We start from the raw sequence: 19671 nt of genomic DNA, 5'->3' as shown, positions 1-19671 counted from the left end.
CCATCAAAATTGCATCAAGGGTACCTGGATCAGGGTCTTCTGGGCTGCACCTGCATCAGGCCTCTAGTCTATTATCTTGGATCCGAGGGATTCAAATGCACCCTTAGGGTGATGATAGTAATGGCCGTTTGATGTTGTCATGGTCTTCAGCCAGACTAGTCTATGTTCGGCTTCATAATAGTAAATTTTGCAAGCTTGACATCATGTAAGGGTCTAGAGTCATTTCCGTGGTGGCAGTAAAAAGCCAACTTCGCACGATAAGTGCCCAAGATCAATCTTATGAGTTGTGACTGGTGGTGGACAGGGGCCGAGCTGACTGACTTAGGTTGAGTTAGGTCCCAACCAAGACAAAGACCAGATGAAAGCCTCTCCTGGCCCTTGTCGGATTCGGGCTGCCAGGACTTAATAGGCTGGGCCTGATGAAACCCTTTAAGTCCCATTAATAAACTGGCCGGGCTTGATCTGGCTCTATTGAAAAAATGTTTCATCCCCACCTAGAACCCAGCCTATTTACTAACCAGGCTGGTTTAGGTTCGAGATCTATTGGGCTTCATCTATATAGGGCAGCGGAAACCTAGCCTATATCTGGTCAGGTACTCGATCTGATGTCCACCCCTAGTTGTGCTTGAGCTCATCAACCATATCCATTTTCATCATGTATCATCCTGGGTTCAATTAATGCTGGATCCAAATTGACATAATTAATTTCCAACAAAAGGTCCAGAACTCCAGTCATGATGTGTGGTTCTTGTGTCTTATCTACATGTGAAACCAATCTTATTACAGCAGCATGGCCATTAAGGTTGCCTTAAAGCCTACTCCATACTGGACAAAGACCAGGGACACACCAAGGCCCCCCCAGCTATATTCAACCCTTTCATGCAATGAATTGCAGATGATTGGTGGGCCCCATTACTTGAATTGCATGGGTGATTGCAATTGTAATGGCCATGCCAACTTGGTTGAGGATGTATATGCCCACAACAAAATTCTTGACAAAATATGTAGCGACAAAGGCGTTTGTCAGGTTATGCAATTCAACGAACTTTTATGTTGAGTGCAAGAAAAAGGATGTTAGGCAAGTGTGCACTTGAACTTTGCCCAACTAAAATCACAGGGTTTTTTTTTCTTCAAAATCTACAAAAGGGTGTCTCTTATGCATAAGCCAATGCAGCAGGCTCTCTAGGGACAGGGAGACGGCTCACAAGGGCTCCGTCTTCCTCGCCAAGGGCAACTGTGGTTTGTCACTTGATATTCCATGACTACAATTCGAAACCCGATAGGGGTATCCCAATAGGTAGAGAGACCCACTTGGACTTTGATCTTTGTGTAACTTGTTGGACAGCCCTTAGATGGTTCACTGTGCTACTAGAAATGTCAAATGGCCATGTTATGTTTAAAAATCTCTGTAATAGAATGCTACCATTTTGTAAACGTCTCAGAACAGCTTTCCAAAATCATCTTGTGGATTTCTCAGTTGTCAAAATGTGAAGCTAAGACCCAAGGGGGTTGGCATAGTGGGGTGTCCTTAACTGTTAGATGGGCAGTTAAGGTTCGATTCTCATGGGTGTTACCCTTCTGCGCAAGCCAACGCGTAGCATAGGACCCTGGGTGCAGGGGTCCTAGCTTCAGAATTTTACGCTGCCAGCACAATGACCGTAGGCCAGGTCATCGGGCTAGGTATGGTTTCTTAGGGTTATAAATCCAAAAAAAAAACTAAGCTAAATTATATTCAGGCCTTGATTTCTTAGTTCTATCTTTGGCACCCTTGATGCATTAAGAATGGTAAAGCATGCCTATTGGTGAGTAGTTTTCTTTCCTTCTTTCTTTTCCTTCCCCACAAAATCCAGGACCTTATCTTGAAGATACACTAACATAAAGCTAGAATATCCAAAGATCATGTCAGACAATGTACTAACATGCAAATAATAGTAGGCAATCAGTCATTCAAGTAAGGAAGATCCAATTTAAAGAGCGAAGGTGATGTGCTTTTCAAAATCTAGAAGACTAATTTATTTATTTTTTTAAATAATGACAAAGTTCCCCAACAAGCCTAATACTCAGCTGGGGTCACCGACACCCAAATCCTTATCGAACCCAACAAAGAAAGTCACCTGCACACCCAGTAGGAGTCAAAAATGAAGTGAAGGGATCAACACATTTACGATAGCTTGTGATATATTTAGTTAAATTAAAGTTATTTTTTAATTTTCTTATAAACATTGATCAACTAATAAAAATCCAACTTTTTTTCTGCACATTGGGATGACAGTGAATGTGATATCTCTCTCTAGCTCTCTCATTTGCTTACATTCCTTAAAATCTCCAAATATCTCTTATATTTGAAACAAAATAGCTGCTTTGAACACAAAAAGTTGTCATTTTAAATTTTGTTTGCAAAGCAAATTAAATTTAAAATACCATACCCATCATCAACTTTAATAACAATAGAATAGATTCTAGTAATTAAAGATCCATTAGCATAATCATGAACCATAAAGGCCAAGTATTTTGGTATATTCAGTTAAGAAACGTGTGAATCGCCAGATTTTAGGGTTTTCCTAGTTTTGCACCAATTATAAGAAGGATAAATGCCAAATAGTGATTATGATACGGATAGACTTGTTAAAGTTATCAATGAAATTTCCGTCTTGATTTGGTTAGGATCCCCAATATGGCTTATCTTATACATTATAAGATCTGTAATAATCTGTTAGGTAAATGAAATCTTTTTGATTTGGTACTGAATCCTTAATATTTATGTGGATTATATAGATAATAGATTTGCACTAATTAAAGGATTCTTCCCTATAGAAGACAGATAATTGAGGACCTGAGGTGAATCTATGTCACAAGGACACGGTAAAAAGGACAAGAGCCGCACCATTTTGTGGGATTTTTTATTAAGAATAGTTCATGAGAAGACACGACACGAAACTGCATTGGAGGAGAACTTAAGATAGAATGACATTATCACTTTCTAAAGAAAGTAAAAGAAGAAAGGGACATGACTCTCGTGCAAGTATCATTTAATTTGGTTTCGTACTAAAAAACCTTTTGTCCTTATCATCAATAACCATCTAATAGTAGTTTAGGAAACTTTAGCTCCCTCTTAGTGAAGAAGGAACATTGCAAGGGGTCAAAATTCATAGCACCCAAATTAGGGCAGACATAGTAGTCACATCACATTGCACATTTATTATGCCTACAATTAAGACAAATTTGCTGCTTTCATCCAAGTGCCAATCCATCTTATTGATGGCAAATTTCATGTGAAAAATTCTCATGTATGGAACAATTGAAAAAGTGTAGTTTTTTCTTTTTTTTTTCATTCACATTATCCCTGTCATTTCTCACCTTAAAATGTGTGGGCGGGTACATATTGATTAAGATAACAAGTCTGTGGCTCTTAAAAATTACACTAATATATATATATATATATATATATATATATATATATATATATATATATATATATATATATATAGAGAGAGAGAGAGAGAGAGAGAGAGAGAGAGAGAGAGAGAGAGAGAGAGAGAGAGAGAGAGAGAGAGAGTTGTCAACTCTTGTACCCGAACCCACCCAAATAACAAATTGTCAAGTTTAGATTTTGTTGGGTCATAAACATATAAAATCTCAAACTAGGGTCCATATAATTTAAGAAGTTTACTTTTTACTAAGGTCTCCTTTGGTTCATTCTCAAAGGAAAGGCTTTACTTAGGAATGAACACTCATTTCTAAAATGTACCGTCACCTCAAATATAAAAGGTGGTAGCTGATAGAAAAAAACTGAGGCTCAATTGTGCCACCATAGTGATTTGATGTTTGTTTCATTTATAGTAAAAACCAATTGCATCAAGGTTGCTAGCTCGGCACTTTCTCATATAAGTTGCGTTAAACAAACGAGGCCTAAAAGTAGGTATAAAACACTAAGGTTCGGTTAGATATTCCCAAAATTCAGGTTCACGTTAGGTCGGGTACCCGATACAAACCCGATCCATTGACAACTCCATATATTTGCTATAGTCCGATTTTACCTACTAACTTAGCTGGAATCTTATGTTGTACGCTGTTTTAACTCAATCTAATCTGTCGAGTGTCGATGATATTTAGCATGATTGATTTAGAAGGAATCAACTGTTGATTTATGTTTATTCGATGTAAAAACATGTTTTTAGTGAAAAAAATCAGTGCATTCGTAGATGTTGATTTTTATGTTGTTGGAAAAATCTATATGAAGTTTGGATTCTAGTGATCCAAAATCCTATTTCTACTAAGAAAACAGGTAGATCACATGTTAATAGTATTAGATATAACAAAAAACAAAAAGGCTTTGTTAAATGCAATCGATTGTAGCAAATATTAACCTTTAATCTATGTCACAGGGACAAGCCATTTTGGCTTCGTATCCCTTGAGACACCAGTTGACGCGCCGACACTTATGATAATATTTTAAATAATATTTTATTATATTATAATTTTATTTTTAAAAATCCATATTTCAATGTTAAAATATTCAAAAAATAAATTTTTATTGATTAAAAATTAAAAAAATTACGTGTGCTTGTGTCCCATTTTTTAAAAAAAATTCCAACTTTCGAGTCGAATGCGAATCCCCCATCGTAGAATCTCCGAGTCATTGTGACAGCCTTAAATAAAAACGCCAAGAACAAATGAATCATCTTTATAATTAAACCAAGATTAACATCTAAGTAATCAGTGCATCGTCGTAATTATCGAGGGGCACGTGGCGAGGAAAGGCGAACGGTCAAAATCCACAAATGTCGGCGGGTCAATGATTTGGACGTCAAGCGGAGGGAAAGGATCTTTCTCTCTCTACCGTCCTTCAATCAAGATGGTCGGTGGCCTCCCTTTTCTCCTCTGAAACGCCTTTTGATTTCCCATCCTCTCCAAAAATTTCCCATTCTTGTTTCTTTCTTTTTGTTTTTCTCTCGTCATCGACTTCTTGGTGACGTCCTCTCTCTCTCTCTCTCTCTCTGCACGCTTGTGACTGGGGTTTGACAAAAGGGGAGTCCTCCCTCACCCATTTTGCTGCCTTGGACGAGAATTCTTGGGGTTATTGATTGTTTCTCTGCGCTCGGGGCGTCGTTTTGGTCTGTGAGTAGTGTTTGGTTTCTCAAAATACTCTCTCTTGGGGTTCAGTTTTCTCTTCTCCATTGGTTGTTGTGATTCTTGGGGTGAGGGGTTTTAGGCGTATCTTTGCTGCTTTGATTGTTGGTGGTCGAGGGTGTGATGGAAGGGTGCGGTTCCCGGAGGTTTCGCTGGAGAATTGGGGTCATTTAGGTGGTTGTTTTTTGTGGGTGTGTGGTGGATTTGGTTGGTTTTTTTTGGTTTTTGGTGGGTTTGGTCTTGTTTGAGCGATTTTAACCAATTTGGTCATTTTATTTTTTTATTTTCTTTTGCTTTGTTTGGATTTTTGTGGGGTTTTGGGAGGTGAGTTTTGATTATTTCTCTGAATTGAGGGTTTGCCAATATGGATGCTGATTCTAAGGTTGGGAAGAAGAGCGAAGCTGAGAATGGTGAGAAGGACGGGACGGTTGTTGGTGAAGGGACAAGTTTTGCAGCGAAAGACGTGGGCTCGAGGAGTTGGGGAAGTAAGGAGACGTTTTTTAGGGCTGATCAGATTGATCTGAAGAGCTTGGATTATCAATTGGAGAAGCATCTGAGCAGGGTTTGGACAAGGGATAAGGAATCGCAGGGGCCCAAGGCCGAGTGGGAGATTAATTTGTCAAAATTGGATGTGAAGAACGTAATTGCACACGGCACGTACGGGACTGTTTATCGGGGTGTTTACGACGGGCAAGACGTTGCAGGTGATCCAATCACTTGTTTGATTGTTCTGCTCATTGTGGTTTCACCTGGTTTTGCTAGTATCTTTTAGATGGTTTTGTCAGATTTTATAGGTTTTGTGATCATGTGAATTGGTCTAATTTCATGATTCTTTGGCAATCTTTTTGCTTATATGTTTGTTGAATTTCATATGCTTGTGAATGTCATCTTGTTGCTGTTAATTTTGTGCAAATGATTAATAATTAAGAGTTGCAGGGATTTACTTATTGTGGTACAGATCTTGCACAACCTGATATATACCCCTAATTTTCTTGAAAAAATGATTGGAGTTACTGCTAATAGTTGAAATAGGAGTTGGATTGGACTACTGCAGGGTTCATATGACTTGGATTGCAGTTGTTAGCAATTTGATGAGTCATCTTTGAGGTGGTTGAGTTAAGAGGTAAAGGTCACCTCAGACAATATGGTAAAGCAATGCAACTCAGGTTCAGGCCTGTTTTGATTCAACCAAATAACTTTTCAAGTTAGGTTTTTGATTTCATGTGCTAATGGAGGTTATGATCTTTACTGATGGGCTTTGGTTGCTCATATGGTAGAAGCTTAAGAAAGTGGTTGTTCTTCAACCTCCCTTTCAATATTTTTACTCGGATATAAGTTTCTGTAGTTAAAATTTCTAGGAAAATCTCCAAGAAACTTTTACACTTGGATCAATAGCTCCAAAATCTAAGCTAATCTCCTTTATGATTTTTGTTTTTTGTTTTTTTTGCGTATCTTTTCAATGACTTCGAGACATTTGACATGATGACTTTGTTTTGAACATTAAAATTTCTTTTATTTGGACATCATATGACACACAAGTTGGCATTTTTTATCTGCAAATTACATGCTTATTATGACGGAATCTTTAAGAATATGTAGACACACATTTTTTTATTAGTTTCTGTAAGAGTGTTCAAAAGCTAACCTGCTTCTTGAGATGCTCTACAGGCGACTCTCTACAAAATTTTGATTATGATAGATATCCTTGTTAATTTCGTATTGGTACATTTTATTGGATCTTGAGGTTTTTGTTTTGTAGGATAATGATACAAATATTATGTCTGTTTAAAATTTTTTAATGCCTTTTGTATAGGTATACACATATTCTATTTAAGGATAGTAGTGTGGTTTGCATTGTAGAACCCTTAAAAAATAACTTTCTAAACATAGTGGCCAGGGTAACTTGTTCTTTTACTATGGAAGTCTACAGGAACATATAACTCTATATAGTCAAATAGTTTGACACAATAATGGTTGTTAAATCATTTTGTAATAGTTGCTTATAACACTGCTATAGTGCAATCTGAAGCCCCACCTATAAATGGAAATGTTTCAGGAAAACCTGTTTATAGCTTTCTATTGTTGATATTGGTTTGCCTTTTGAGCATATGGTGTATTTGGTTCCTCATATGCTATCACAAGGACACTCGCTTCATCCTACAAGTTTGGTCACAACAGGCAGCATGATTGACATCAGACATGACACATCACCTCAGGCCAAATATTTGGTGGATACTCTCTCATGTCCTTGACTTGAGATGTGTATTTGTTCAGATCTTGAGTCTCGATTTACTGTTTATACTTCCACTTCAGGAATTTGGTATCTTCCATGGTTACATGCATATATTATATCAAGTATTATAGTATATTTAATAGTTGAGATAATTGAATATATATACATGTCTCTATCCTTTTCTAGTAAACTCCCATGGTTGTGTTCCACATCTGGTTCAGATGCTTACTTCATATTCACATGGATATAACATAGCTTGGACATTGTCTGTAGAAAGTGTACTTAAAATGGTTGAACAATCTTCATATTCTTCTGGGTGGAGGCATTGTAACCAAGAGAAGTGCACCAAGTTTCTTATGATTCACATATCCAGTTAACTTTGTGATTCTGCTGGTTATATACAGGCTGAAAGGACTTGGACATGTATTTAGGTTACTGTAACAAATTATAAAGTTATCAAGTAAATTTGCAGCGGATATAGTTTATTTCATTTTTTATGGGAATGCACATCCATGGTGAAGCATTATTATGGACTCTATCTGGAGTTCTTTTTGTAGTTACTAGAATTGTGTATGCTCCCTTCATAGAATTGATCTCCTGTCACTGTCTATTATAAAGATGGATGACAATTCCCACCATGTTTGAGATTTTAGATACCAATAGTTTGTCATATCATATGGATAGAACTAGTTGAATCTGGCAATGACAGGGTTTGACATGGTAGCATAGTTCTCTAGAAAAATAAGAGGCAAAGAGTAGGAAATCATATGCCAAAAATAATCTGTTACAAGGAATTAGAGGGGGTAGAGTTCAGCTAAACAGACTGTAATAACTGTTTTCCTTGGAGCAGAGAAAGTATAGAAGATAATGGAGGAAACAGTTTATAATCCCAACCAGTTATCTTCAACCTTCCCTTCTCACTTCCCATTAATAAGTTAATAGCTAAAGGTTACAAGTGAAATAAGTAAAATGTCTTTATTCTACGTTGATAACAATAAAGGGCACTCAAGGTTGTAACTTGTGATCTAAAACCACACATGCACACACTGGATGTGCTTTCTTGCTATTGAAGTTATAGACATAGTACAAGAGGAATGAGGCTAAACCAGAGTTGCCAGTCGGGGAAGCAGGAGCGGGAGGCGATTCTGGAAGTGAGGCACTTCCAAAATTTTAGGAAGCGGGAAGTGCGGGATGACTTTTAGAAGCGAACCAAAAATCATCTCGGAAGCGACCTAGGAAGCGAAGGGGAAGCGAAAAAGAGAAAAATAAAAATAAAAACACAAACACAAAAAAATGAAAAAGCTTCCCAAATTTTTTTGGCGCTGCCCTGCATGTTTCGAAAGCGCCACGTTTCACACTTTCAAAACACTCTTCCCCATGCCCTATGGCGCTTCCGGTAACCCTGGGCTAAACTAGGTGTTTGTTTTACTTTCTTATATACGAACACATGATGTTATTGCTCAAATTCATAAAATGACCGCGACATAGTTATTTGATTATGAGGACAATAAATATGAACTAATTTCAGAAGTGGCTGAGTTACCCAATTGGCTACCGACTCATATTGGTTTGGATCATAAACGTGAAAATGATAGTTTTGTGGTGAACAATCAAGTAAGATTTAGAAACAAATGCATGAAAAAACACTTCATAGACATGATTATTAGCAACATAGTCACTGATATCGCCGATATTTTGAAAATATCGCTTTATTATCTGTTTTTCAAGGTCAGCCGGTATTTTTGTGAGATTTTCAAAAGATCATCAGAACCTAAAATATCGCAATATTTTCCCTAGGTATTCCTGAAAATTTAAAAACATCTTTTTTTTATATAGTTAAGTATCTTTTTTTGTTTCTTTTATATTTTAAAACCTTTTCTAATTGTTTCTTTATATTTTTTGCAAGAAAAATACTATAAAACCTATTTCTTTTTTTTCTATTATTATTCATAGCCACCAAGATTTCCCAATATTTTTCTGAGAAAAACCACTTTTTGATAATAACTCTGAGAAAAACCATCACCGAAAAATTACCTTGAATGATACAGGTGACTATGTTAGCAGCCATCTTCGCATAATGTAAACTGGTGTTACATAGGAGTTGCAATTTTCCAAGGCTGTTTCTTCCATGTAATATCATTGTGATGATGCATAGGAACTTGAATAGCTGCAGGTATACTCCCTTCTAGCAACAAAACTGTGATGAAAAGTAGAGATTCTTGGCATTTGGTGAAGGTGAGATATGTGTTGTGTTCTCTATTTTGCATTTTTTTCAACCACATGAAAATCTGCGTAGGTTGTTAGATATACTTGTTTTAGCTTCTGTTTTCCATTAGAAAGAAATTTGAGAAGCATATATTCTTCTTCTTGTAAGTACAATCCTATCTTGAAATTTGCATGCTTGTTTAACTGCTGTATCCTTTGTATCTTGCATGTAATTAGGTGTTTCAAAATTTTCATTGATGTTCTATTGCAATATATGTGGCCTTATTCCTTACATCCATGTGCTGTCATGTCCATATATTATTGAAAGCTGTGAAGTTTCTTTAGGTTTGGTAACGAAGAGCTTATTGACAACTATTTGTTTGTTGTATTGGAAAAATAGATTATCTGTTTTTGTATGCCCTCTTTTTAAATATATTCAAGTTCATTTGGCATTGAAAATTGTTCTACTTTCTGCTTAAGTTTGGGTACTGAGATTTTCTTCTGTCTCACTCATGCATGAAGGACTTTGTTCCTTTATTTTTAAAGTTTTTATAATAAGTTCAGCACATTATCTAGTATGCTTGTTGGACAAAATCTGGCAGCTCATAACATACTGCCAAATTTAAAAATACTAATATAAGGATATGAAATTTAGTAATTTGATATTAAAAAGTTTGACTGTGGGTTGGAAACATCAAATAATTGCAAAGCACAGTAAATGGAAAGCTGTTGAGCTTTAGGGTGACCCGCTCTTTGTCCTGTGTAATGGTTCTTCTGTCCACTTGAATGAAGTTCCAAGGTTTCCAAAAGCATTCCTCGAATCTCTAATATTCTTAAATCGCCCACAAATTTAAGAAATAGCGCGAATTCTGGATCTCCTTTGGTTCAGAAGTACAGGTCTTCAGTTGATGCCACTTCATTAATTGCCTAAATAAGGATTATACTTAAAAACTGAAGTCTGTTTTTCACAAAGAGAACCCTCATTGTTGTCGCGTCTTCATAGTTGAAAGGTAAAGAGTATAAGATGTCTTGAGAAGACTCTACCGCAGTCCAATCTGCACAGAAAATAGAAAGCAGAGAGAGAGGGAGAGAGAGAGATGTACAATAGCTGGGGCGGCTCAAGCACACACGACCACCGAGCCCTAATCCTTATAAAATAAAAGCAAATATACAATAGACGATATTACAGAAATGCCATTAATGAAACAACATTGTGCGTGTTTTATTTAACGTGCGTATGGATCTGGATCCAGATCCATACGCATATTGTATTTTAACACCCTACCTCAAGTTGTACGTGGTTTTGGAGCATGTACAACTTGCTTTTCAATAGCCAAAATTGACGTCCTGTTAACCCCTTGGTAAACAAGTGTGCCACTTGATCTTTTGTTCGAACATGACATAGTTCTATCTCTTTCATCTCGACTTTTTGCCGTATAAAATGTTGATCAATCTCAATATGCTTCGTTCTACTATGCTGAATAGGGTTGCATGCAATATTGATTGCGCTTTGATTGTCGCATAGGATAAATGATCGAATAATTGTCTCCCCAAGATCACTCAATAAGTGTCTAATCCATGTAACTTCTGCCGTGCCTGCGACCATCGACCTGTATTCTGCCTTTGTACTCGATCGTGCCACTGCCTTTTGTTTTTTACTGCTCCAAGACACTAAATTGTGTCCAATGTATACACAGTATCCAGAGACGGATCGTCTCTCATCTGGATCCCCTGCCCAATCTGCGTATGTATAAGTGATGAGTTCATGTCCTGTATGTAGGTTATCGTTTTTGCGGTAAACAAGTCCGTCTCCTATAGTTCCTTTCAAATAGCGTAGAATACGCTTCACAGCTTCCATATGACCTTCCGTTGGAGCATGCATAAACTAAGATACCTGATTGACTGCATAAACTATATCAGGTCTGGTAAAAGTCAAATACTGCAGCATCCCTACGAGACTTCTATACGTTGTAGGATTGATACAAAGGTGGCTATCTTCAGAGCTCAACCTTTGATGTAGTACACTCGGAGTGTTGATAGGTTTGCAATTTGTCGTCCCGGCTCTTTCCAAATGATCCAGAGTGTACTTCTGTTGCATGAGTGTCAATGTGTTTTCTTGTCTGTCAACCTCTACACCAAGGAAGTATCTCAACTCTCCTAAATCTTTCATTTTGAAAGTTTTCATCAAAAACCGCTTCACTTCTTGCACATGATTATCTGAGCTCCCCGTGATCACAATATCATCAACATATATAAGAAGAAGTGTAACTATGGTTGTCTCCTAATAAATAAAGCGCGAGTGGTCTAGAGAGCATCTTCTAAAGCATTACCTTGAATTTGCATGGAGAAACTTTCAAACCAAGAACGAGACGCCTGTTTCAACCCATATAGAGATTTCCTTAGCTTGCACACCCAGGCAGTAGGATCCTTCTTGGCATACCCAGGAGGTTGCTCCATATATACTTCCTCCTTTAGAGCCCCATGCAAGAATGCATTTTTAACATTCTTCTGACTAAGGTTCCATCCTCGGTCGACTGCTAAGGATATGATGACACGAATTGTGTCCATTTTGACAATCGGACTAAAAGTTTTATCGTAATCTTCACCATATTGTTGCGTGAATCCCTGAGAAACAAGCCGTGCCTTATATATGTCAATACTTCATTCAGGCTTATATTTTGTCTTATAAACCCATTTTGAGCCAACTACATTCTTTCCTTCTGGCCGAGGTACTATTTTCCAAGTCTGGCACTCATGAAGAGCTTCCATTTCTTCATTCATAGCCTCAATCCAATGACGGGATTGAAGAGCTTGATTAAAACAAGTGGGTTCATTCTGTTTTGTGAGTTGAGACATAAACAACTGAAAATCAAAAGAAAAGGTCTCATAATTCACCCATCGTTGAATAGGGTGCCTGATGCGTGACGGCCTTTGAGCCGGATGACTAGAAACGGTTTCCACATCTCTCGGCCCTGTATTTTTGTCCCTTCTAGTGTAGACCTATCTAGAAAAGCGTTCAACTGGAGGTGACTCAACGAACGATGGCTCGACATGGATCTATGTGTTATTCAACTCCCTGTTCAAGTCGAAGGAAGGACAAGGTGCCTGACATGTCTATCCTGTATTGGCAAAAAGGGTTGCGCTCATCCATGGATCATACACCTCTACTACTCGAGATGACAACGATTCAGAGTCATTGATCTGAAAATTTTGTTCATCAAAAACAACATTCCGAGAGGGCCTAATATGTTTTGTGGTTGAGTCATAGCATCAATAGCCTTTGTATTCATCCGCATACCCAACAAATCTACACTTAGTGGCCTTGTCCTGGAACTTATTTCGCAAAGATGAATCAATATGTACATAACATGCACAACAAAATACACGCAACTCATCATAAGAGGGATGTTGCCCAAATAAAGTATAATAAGGGGATTTTTGATCCAGAAGTGCTATAGGAAGACGATTTATGATGTGAACAGATATGTGAAAAACTTTTGTCTAGAGACTAATAGGCACATTGCTGTCATGTAACATGCTTATCGCACTTTCGACAATATGTCGGTGTTTCCTCTTTGCAACCCCATTTTGTTGAGGGGTATGAGGGCAATAAACTTGTCGACTTATGCCTTTATCTCAAAGAAAAGCAATAAACTCATTCGATGAATACTCTCCTCCACCATCACATTGTAAATGCACAATATTACAAGAAAACTTTGTGTTGACCATCGAATGAAATTCTCGAAATATTCGGAAAACTTTATGCTTATGTTTCAAGAAATATATCCAAGTATAGCGAGAATAAGAATCAATAAATATAATATAGTAACGACTGCAGGAGAGAGAAGGAATAGGAGTAGGTCCCCAAACATCGGAAAAAATAATTTCAAATGGCTTTGAAGCTCTTTTATTAATAACATGAAAAGGAAGAACATGGCTTTTGGAGAGTGCACAAGATGAACATTTTTTATTCTCTAAAAAGGAACATAAACTAGACTTTGAAAGAAGACCATCAGATACAAGTTTTTCAATGAAACCCCGACTACAATGTCCCAAGTGACTGTGTCAGATATCTGGCTTATTACAATGAGATGAATAAAAAATTTCTAATGGACGGAAAAACAAAGACTCTGAAGATGAAGATACTGAAGAATGCTTGTACGTTTCCAACTGGAGAACTGGAACTGAGGGAATCTCCTTGAAGACATACATGTTTCCTCGTCGCTCCCCCTTAGCGAACGTCTCCTTCGTTTGAAGATCCTTAACATAAACAGAGGAGGGAGTAAATTCGACTGAAGAATTCATATCCTCAACAAGTTTAGCCACAGAGACAATGTTCTTTTTAATATTAGGAGCAAGAAGGACATTGGACAAGTGAAGTGAGGACTTTGACAGAGGAATATGTGCATTGCCGATATGACTGATGGAGTGATAAGTTCCATCTCCCATAACTATACTATCCTTTTCAAGATAAGGCAATAAGTGAGATAACTTACCCGCATTACCCGTGACATGTGTGGCAGCACCAGAATCAACATACCATTCTCCTTGTTCATTTTGCTTGATCGTCATTTGTGACAATGCAGATAGTAAAAGTTGTTGCACATCTGCAGATGGTGCTTTCGAGTCCACAATCGTAGTTGACTTATTTTCAATTTTGTTTATTTTTCCTTTGTTCTGCAAATTAAACCAGTAATCGGCTTTCACATGTCCTCGTTTGTTACATAAGAAGCAAGTGGGCGCTCTCCTTTGATTCCCTGCATTAAAAACACCTGGATTATTAGGTGTAGGTAAAATACCACGTTCTCCCTGCCCAAAACGTCCTCGGCTCCTGCCTCCTTGATTGCCGCCATATCCTCGTCCAAAGCCTACAGAAGTGTCCATGGCCAAAACTGAGTGAGAACGGGTTGATTCATTTCCTTCTGTCCTTTGTTTCATAATCGTCTCATGCTGAAGAAGTTTTGCCTGAAGATCGTCAAAGTTGGGCAAGTGGGGAAGACATGACAAAGCTGTGGTAAACATGTCAAAATCAGTGAGAGAGCTTACTCCATAGTTCTGCTGCAATGCAATCATTTGAAAGAGTCACCAACACTTCTTGAGAGAATGTTGACGTAATATAAGCAACCAAAGATTGATCCCGCTTTCTCCAAGCTATATACTCTGGATTTTTAATAGATTTGGTAATGATGTCACCCTTCTCATCATTGGTTTCCTGCAAAATAAGCCATGGTGGTACAGGAACAGAACCATCCAGATGTTCATCGAGATCTTGACTTCGTATAAACGAAAGTATTTGTCTCTTCCATGTCAAAAAATTAGAATGAGTAAGTTTTTCTGTAACGAGCTGATTTAAGAAATTTGTAGAGGGACCGAAAGACGAAAAGGAATCCATGTCAAGAAACAACGAATAAGCAAACAGGTCGGAAAGGAAGAAACATTTTTTTTTGGAATCTAAACAGCTATAGGCTGCCAATAGATGTTGCGCAGATAAGCACAAAACTGGTTTTACTGCTAATTGAAAAGCACAGAAATAGAAGTTCGGGAATAATATAACAGTGACTGACGTTCAACAATATATAAAAGGAAAATCTGGAATACAAAGGAAACAATTCAGACTCGTGTAAGTTGTAGATTAAAAAGGAAATCACAACTTGATACCAATAACATCAAGTAAAAGAGAAAAAGAAACACAGAATAGAGCAACGATATTGATTATCTGATATAACTTATTGACTTAGGGACAAAAGACAAATAACGATAAGTTAAAGAAAACAGAATAGAGGAGCGATAATGACGTACAACAAAAAAGAAAATAATTAAGGGAACTTAAGGCAGAAGTTTAAGAAAAGAATATCGAGGGTTGTGCGTGATACTTTGAATCGAAGGAAAAGAGGGCCAGAAACTTTACCGACAGGGATTTAGATTTAAAGGATACCACAGGAAACGAAGATCTCGTTAAAACGATTCTCTGGTAGGGTTCTGCAACCTGAGCTTTGATACCATATAAGATGTCTTGAGAAGACTCTACCGTAGTCCAATCTGCACAGAAAACAGAAAGAAGAGAGAGAGGGAGAGAGAAAGATGTACAATGACTGGGGCGGCTCAAGCACACACGACCACCAAGCCCTAATCCTTATAAAATAAAAGCAAATATACAATAGACGATATTAGTTAAAAGAGGTCGGGGTAGGCCTAAGAAGACATGGATGGAGGTGATAGGAAAGGATATGAATGCTTTGAACCTCACCGAGGACATGACATTGGATAGAAATGAATGGAGGAGAAGGATTCATGTGGAAGACCCAGAATGATTTTCTTTGTTGGTTCATATCGCCGACCCCAATTGTTTTGGGATGAAGGCGTAGTTGTTGTTGTTGTATACAATAGACGATATTACAGAAATGCCATTAATGAAACAACATTGTGTGTGTTTTATTTAACGTGCGTATGGATCTGGATCCAGATCCATACGCATACTGTATTTTAACAAAGAGCTCAAGTCATAATTGATAACTTTATGGGCTCAATTCATGTTGGACTCGCAGGAATTATAACAATGAAAAAGAAGGTTAAAAATCGGGAAAATGATATAACATATGAAATACATGAAGAGGTGTTCATAATAATTTTTTTTGTGATTTAGTTGGACACATTCTCCCTGAGAACATGCAAAATATTGTGAAGAACTTCCAATGACTGTATCTCCACTCCATGTAGGGCTGCACAACGAACTGTGCTTCTTGTGAAGGCTTATCTATTTAAATGAGCTAAGTTCAAGTACAGTGCTTGCGCTCATGAAGGCTCGTTTAAGCTTGATTAACTTTTTTTAATAATATATAGTATGATAAAACACAGTTTTATATATAAATATATGTATATATTATAATACACAACATAACAAAAAGATAATATTTACACTTCTTTTTCAGTTAAGAAAAAATAATATTTTTTAGAAAATATTATTTTTGTTTAACTGAAAAAGAAAATAATATTTTTATATAGTAATGCTCAATTCAAACCGAGCAGAGCCAAGCTCAGCTTGGTTTAGCTTGAGTGCAACTAGGATCGTGTGCACCCCTGACGACATGAACGTAACCGTAGAGTTCCTCACTTCCAAATCTTATTTTGTGCTATAGTGAAGCTGTTGGACTGGGGAGAAGATGGCCTTGCCAATGAGGCTGAAACTGCTGCTCTTCGAGCGTCATTTAAGCAGGAGGTTGCTGTTTGGCATAAGCTTGACCACCCAAATGTGACAAAGGTTGTGATTTCCTATATAATGCATCCAGTCGTTCTTCTTTTCTGTTGGTCAGATGTGTCACCAACATGTACACTTATCCAACAAGTCATTCTTTGGAGAATAGTCTCTATAAGTGAAATCAAATGTTGTAATTCAAATTATTGATTATGTTGCTTTCATCTTGCATGATGCAGTTTGTTGGGGCATCAATGGGCACTTCAGAGCTTAAGATTCCTTCAAGAAGTACTTCAAATAATATTCATGAGACAATCCCAGCAAGAGCGTGTTGTGTCATTGTGGAATATCTGCCTGGTGGAACTTTGAAACAATTTTTAATAAAAAATCGACGCAAGAAACTTGCTTTTAAGGCTGTGATCCAGCTTTCTTTGGATCTTTCAAGAGGGTTAGTTACTCTCCCACTCTCTCAGTACATGTTTAAAATTTTAGGAGCCTCCTCATTTTGTTGATTTGTAAGAAAATTGTTTGTTATGCTCTTATATTTCAGGCTTAGTTATCTCCATTCTAGGAAGATTGTACACCGTGATGTTAAAACTGAAAATATGTTGATTGATACATCAAGAACTCTTAAAATTGCTGATTTTGGTGTTGCTCGTGTTGAAGCTCAAAACCCAAAGGATATGACTGGTGAAACTGGTACACTTGGTTACATGGCTCCCGAGGTATTCAACCTTGATATCTTTGAAATTTCTTCCCTATCAGTTGCTTAGGTGCAAGTTGTCTTGGTCATATCCTTTTATTTACATTAAATAGTTGCCAAAATTTGGAAGCTCTGCCATTATATTGTTAAACAGTAGTAAAAAATTTTGAATATCTGCTCAGGAATCTTCTTTGCTAGTATGATAAAGATCAATTCCTCAAAAACTACTTGCCTACAAGTTGCAACCAACAAATAAATATTTTGTTGTATATCTAATCTTCAAAGAAATAATCTATGTAAATTCTATATCATACTTGATTTTTAAGGGAAATTAAATGTGAAATTTAACAGAACCTTTCAAGTATATATGACATGGGTATGTTATACACGAATAGTCAAAATTGCTGATTTTGATTTTTAACTTGCGCATCTTTTATGTTTGGTGACATTAATGCCTACGTTATATACAAAATGGCCATCGAACAAGGAGATTTTGTGTTCATCGTACAAGGAGATCTCTCTCTCTCTCTCTCTGCTTCCTGTTTCATGATTTCTGTTCATCACTGGTCTTGTGTTGTCATTGTAAAGTTTGGCAGTACATTCTTCATACTTTTCCTGTTGCAAGTTTAATTTCTGTCACTTAGCTTGGTCAATGGAATGATACTAATTTGCATAATTTATTGTACTCTTGACATTCATGGAAGTTTTTTGTGAATTTGTCAAGTTGAAAATGATTAGGGCGGCATTTGTGTTTGGTATTAAAATGTTAACTCTTAACAAATTATTGTTACACAGGTCCTAAATGGCCAGCCCTACAACAGAAAATGTGATGTGTACAGTTTTGGGATATGCTTATGGGAGATCTACTGTTGCGAAATGCCTTACCCTGACCTTAGTTTTGCAGAAGTCTCTTCTGCTGTTGTGCGACAGGTTGTCTACTTTTCTTGCTTTTTGTTACCATTTTTTTTTTTGCAAGACTAATGAAATGTTATGGAATTTGCGGAATCTGCTGAACATTCCTCCAGGGTATTTCCATTTTGTATGTGAGAGATTACAAGTATATATAACATGGGTACTTCCAGAAGGATGCTGTACCCATGTCAAACCATGTTGACACTGGTACTGGCACTTTGTGGGTACGGGTCAGGCCAGTTTCGGATATGGCCTGATCCAGACCTTGGTCAAATGGCTCCAGTGTTTATATTTTGTAATGTGTAGGATTTTTAATTGTTAGAGATATTATTTATGGGACTACTCATTTTTCATGTGCATATGCATCCATGGTAGTCCCAGTGCAAACTCAAATGCTTTGTTAAACTTGGCAGAACTTGAGACCAGAGATACCTCGATGCTGTCCAAGCGTATTGGCCAACGTAATGAGAAAATGTTGGGATGCAAATGCTGAGAAAAGGCCTGATATGGATGAAGTGGTTAGGATGCTTGAGGCAATTGACACAAGCAAAGGTGGAGGCATGATATCCGATGACGAGGCACATGGTTGTCTTTGTTTTGGGCCACGACGGGGTCCGTGATGATTCATACTTGTATGTCCATACTTGTTTACAATTTTTGCCATTAAATTCATTAAAGTTTAAATGTTTGGTTAGAACGAGTTTGGATAGGAATCAGCCTTCATTTTATGCATTGGTTGAAGCTTTTCTTTTTCTCTTCAACTGCGTAAGGAAGCTGAATGTAGGTTCAGCAATGCATCTATGGTCATTGTAAAAATTTGTTTCGAGAATGCTTCCAGTGTTCAGGCTATATCTAGTTAACAATTCAATAATTATGAAATAATCAGATATCAAGTTGCAACTTGAATCTTGTTTGCTGCCATTTGCTCTTGTGATGGATATGAAATGCTTGTTTGGTGTGTGTTAATGATGTTCTTGGAAAGAAGTTCTAGGAGTAGCTTTTATTTCAGATTTCCTGTTTTATCTGAATGGCTGGTGTAAAAATGTTATTTAGTAAGGGAGGTGAGTTTAATCTTACAGTCATTGTTTGTATTTTGTGGGTAAGGGATTTTCTTTTGACACTGATTAATGAAAGGGTCTTTGAGAAGAGGTCTTTATTGTCTGTTTGTAGTAAACCCAATGTTTAAGGATGGAATGTGAAGTGTGGTAGGAGCAAAGAATGCATGGTCCTGTATTTAGTGCCCCATGTAGAAGGATCATACCTATAACTTGGATTTTATGAGGTGGGTACTATCTA

General features: G+C 37.2%; 1 protein-coding gene across 1 annotated transcript; it reads left to right on the top strand.

The window, feature by feature from the left end:
- Positions 1 to 4837: 4837 nt before the first annotated feature.
- On the top strand, positions 4838 to 19296 carry LOC149827697 (serine/threonine-protein kinase 52-like). The gene is made up of 6 exons (XM_090018216.1): positions 4838 to 5834; positions 16705 to 16826; positions 17000 to 17208; positions 17311 to 17485; positions 18259 to 18393; positions 18789 to 19296. Exons 1-6 carry the CDS (start codon positions 5495 to 5497, stop codon positions 18993 to 18995), a joined length of 1188 nt encoding a protein of 395 aa, XP_089874342.1. The 5' UTR covers positions 4838 to 5494; the 3' UTR covers positions 18996 to 19296.
- The last annotated feature ends 375 nt before the right edge of the window (positions 19297 to 19671 follow it).

This window comes from Nuphar pumila, chromosome 10 (genome assembly GCF_984573655.1).
Source record: "Nuphar pumila chromosome 10, dmNupPumi1.hap1.1, whole genome shotgun sequence".
Taxonomy (NCBI): Eukaryota; Viridiplantae; Streptophyta; class Magnoliopsida; order Nymphaeales; family Nymphaeaceae; genus Nuphar; species Nuphar pumila.
This window is presented reverse-complemented; position numbering and strand designations above follow the sequence as displayed.

Excerpts from the sequence above, each read along its gene's own strand:
- LOC149827697 (XM_090018216.1), top strand. The coding sequence starts at position 5,495 with ATGGATGCTGATTCTAAGGTTGGGAAGAAGAGCGAAGCTGAGAATGGT. Across the intron at positions 16,827-16,999 it reads ACCACCCAAATGTGACAAAG|TTTGTTGGGGCATCAATGGG; the intron begins GTTGTGATTTCC and ends TGCATGATGCAG. Across the intron at positions 18,394-18,788 it reads CTTCTGCTGTTGTGCGACAG|AACTTGAGACCAGAGATACC; the intron begins GTTGTCTACTTT and ends TAAACTTGGCAG.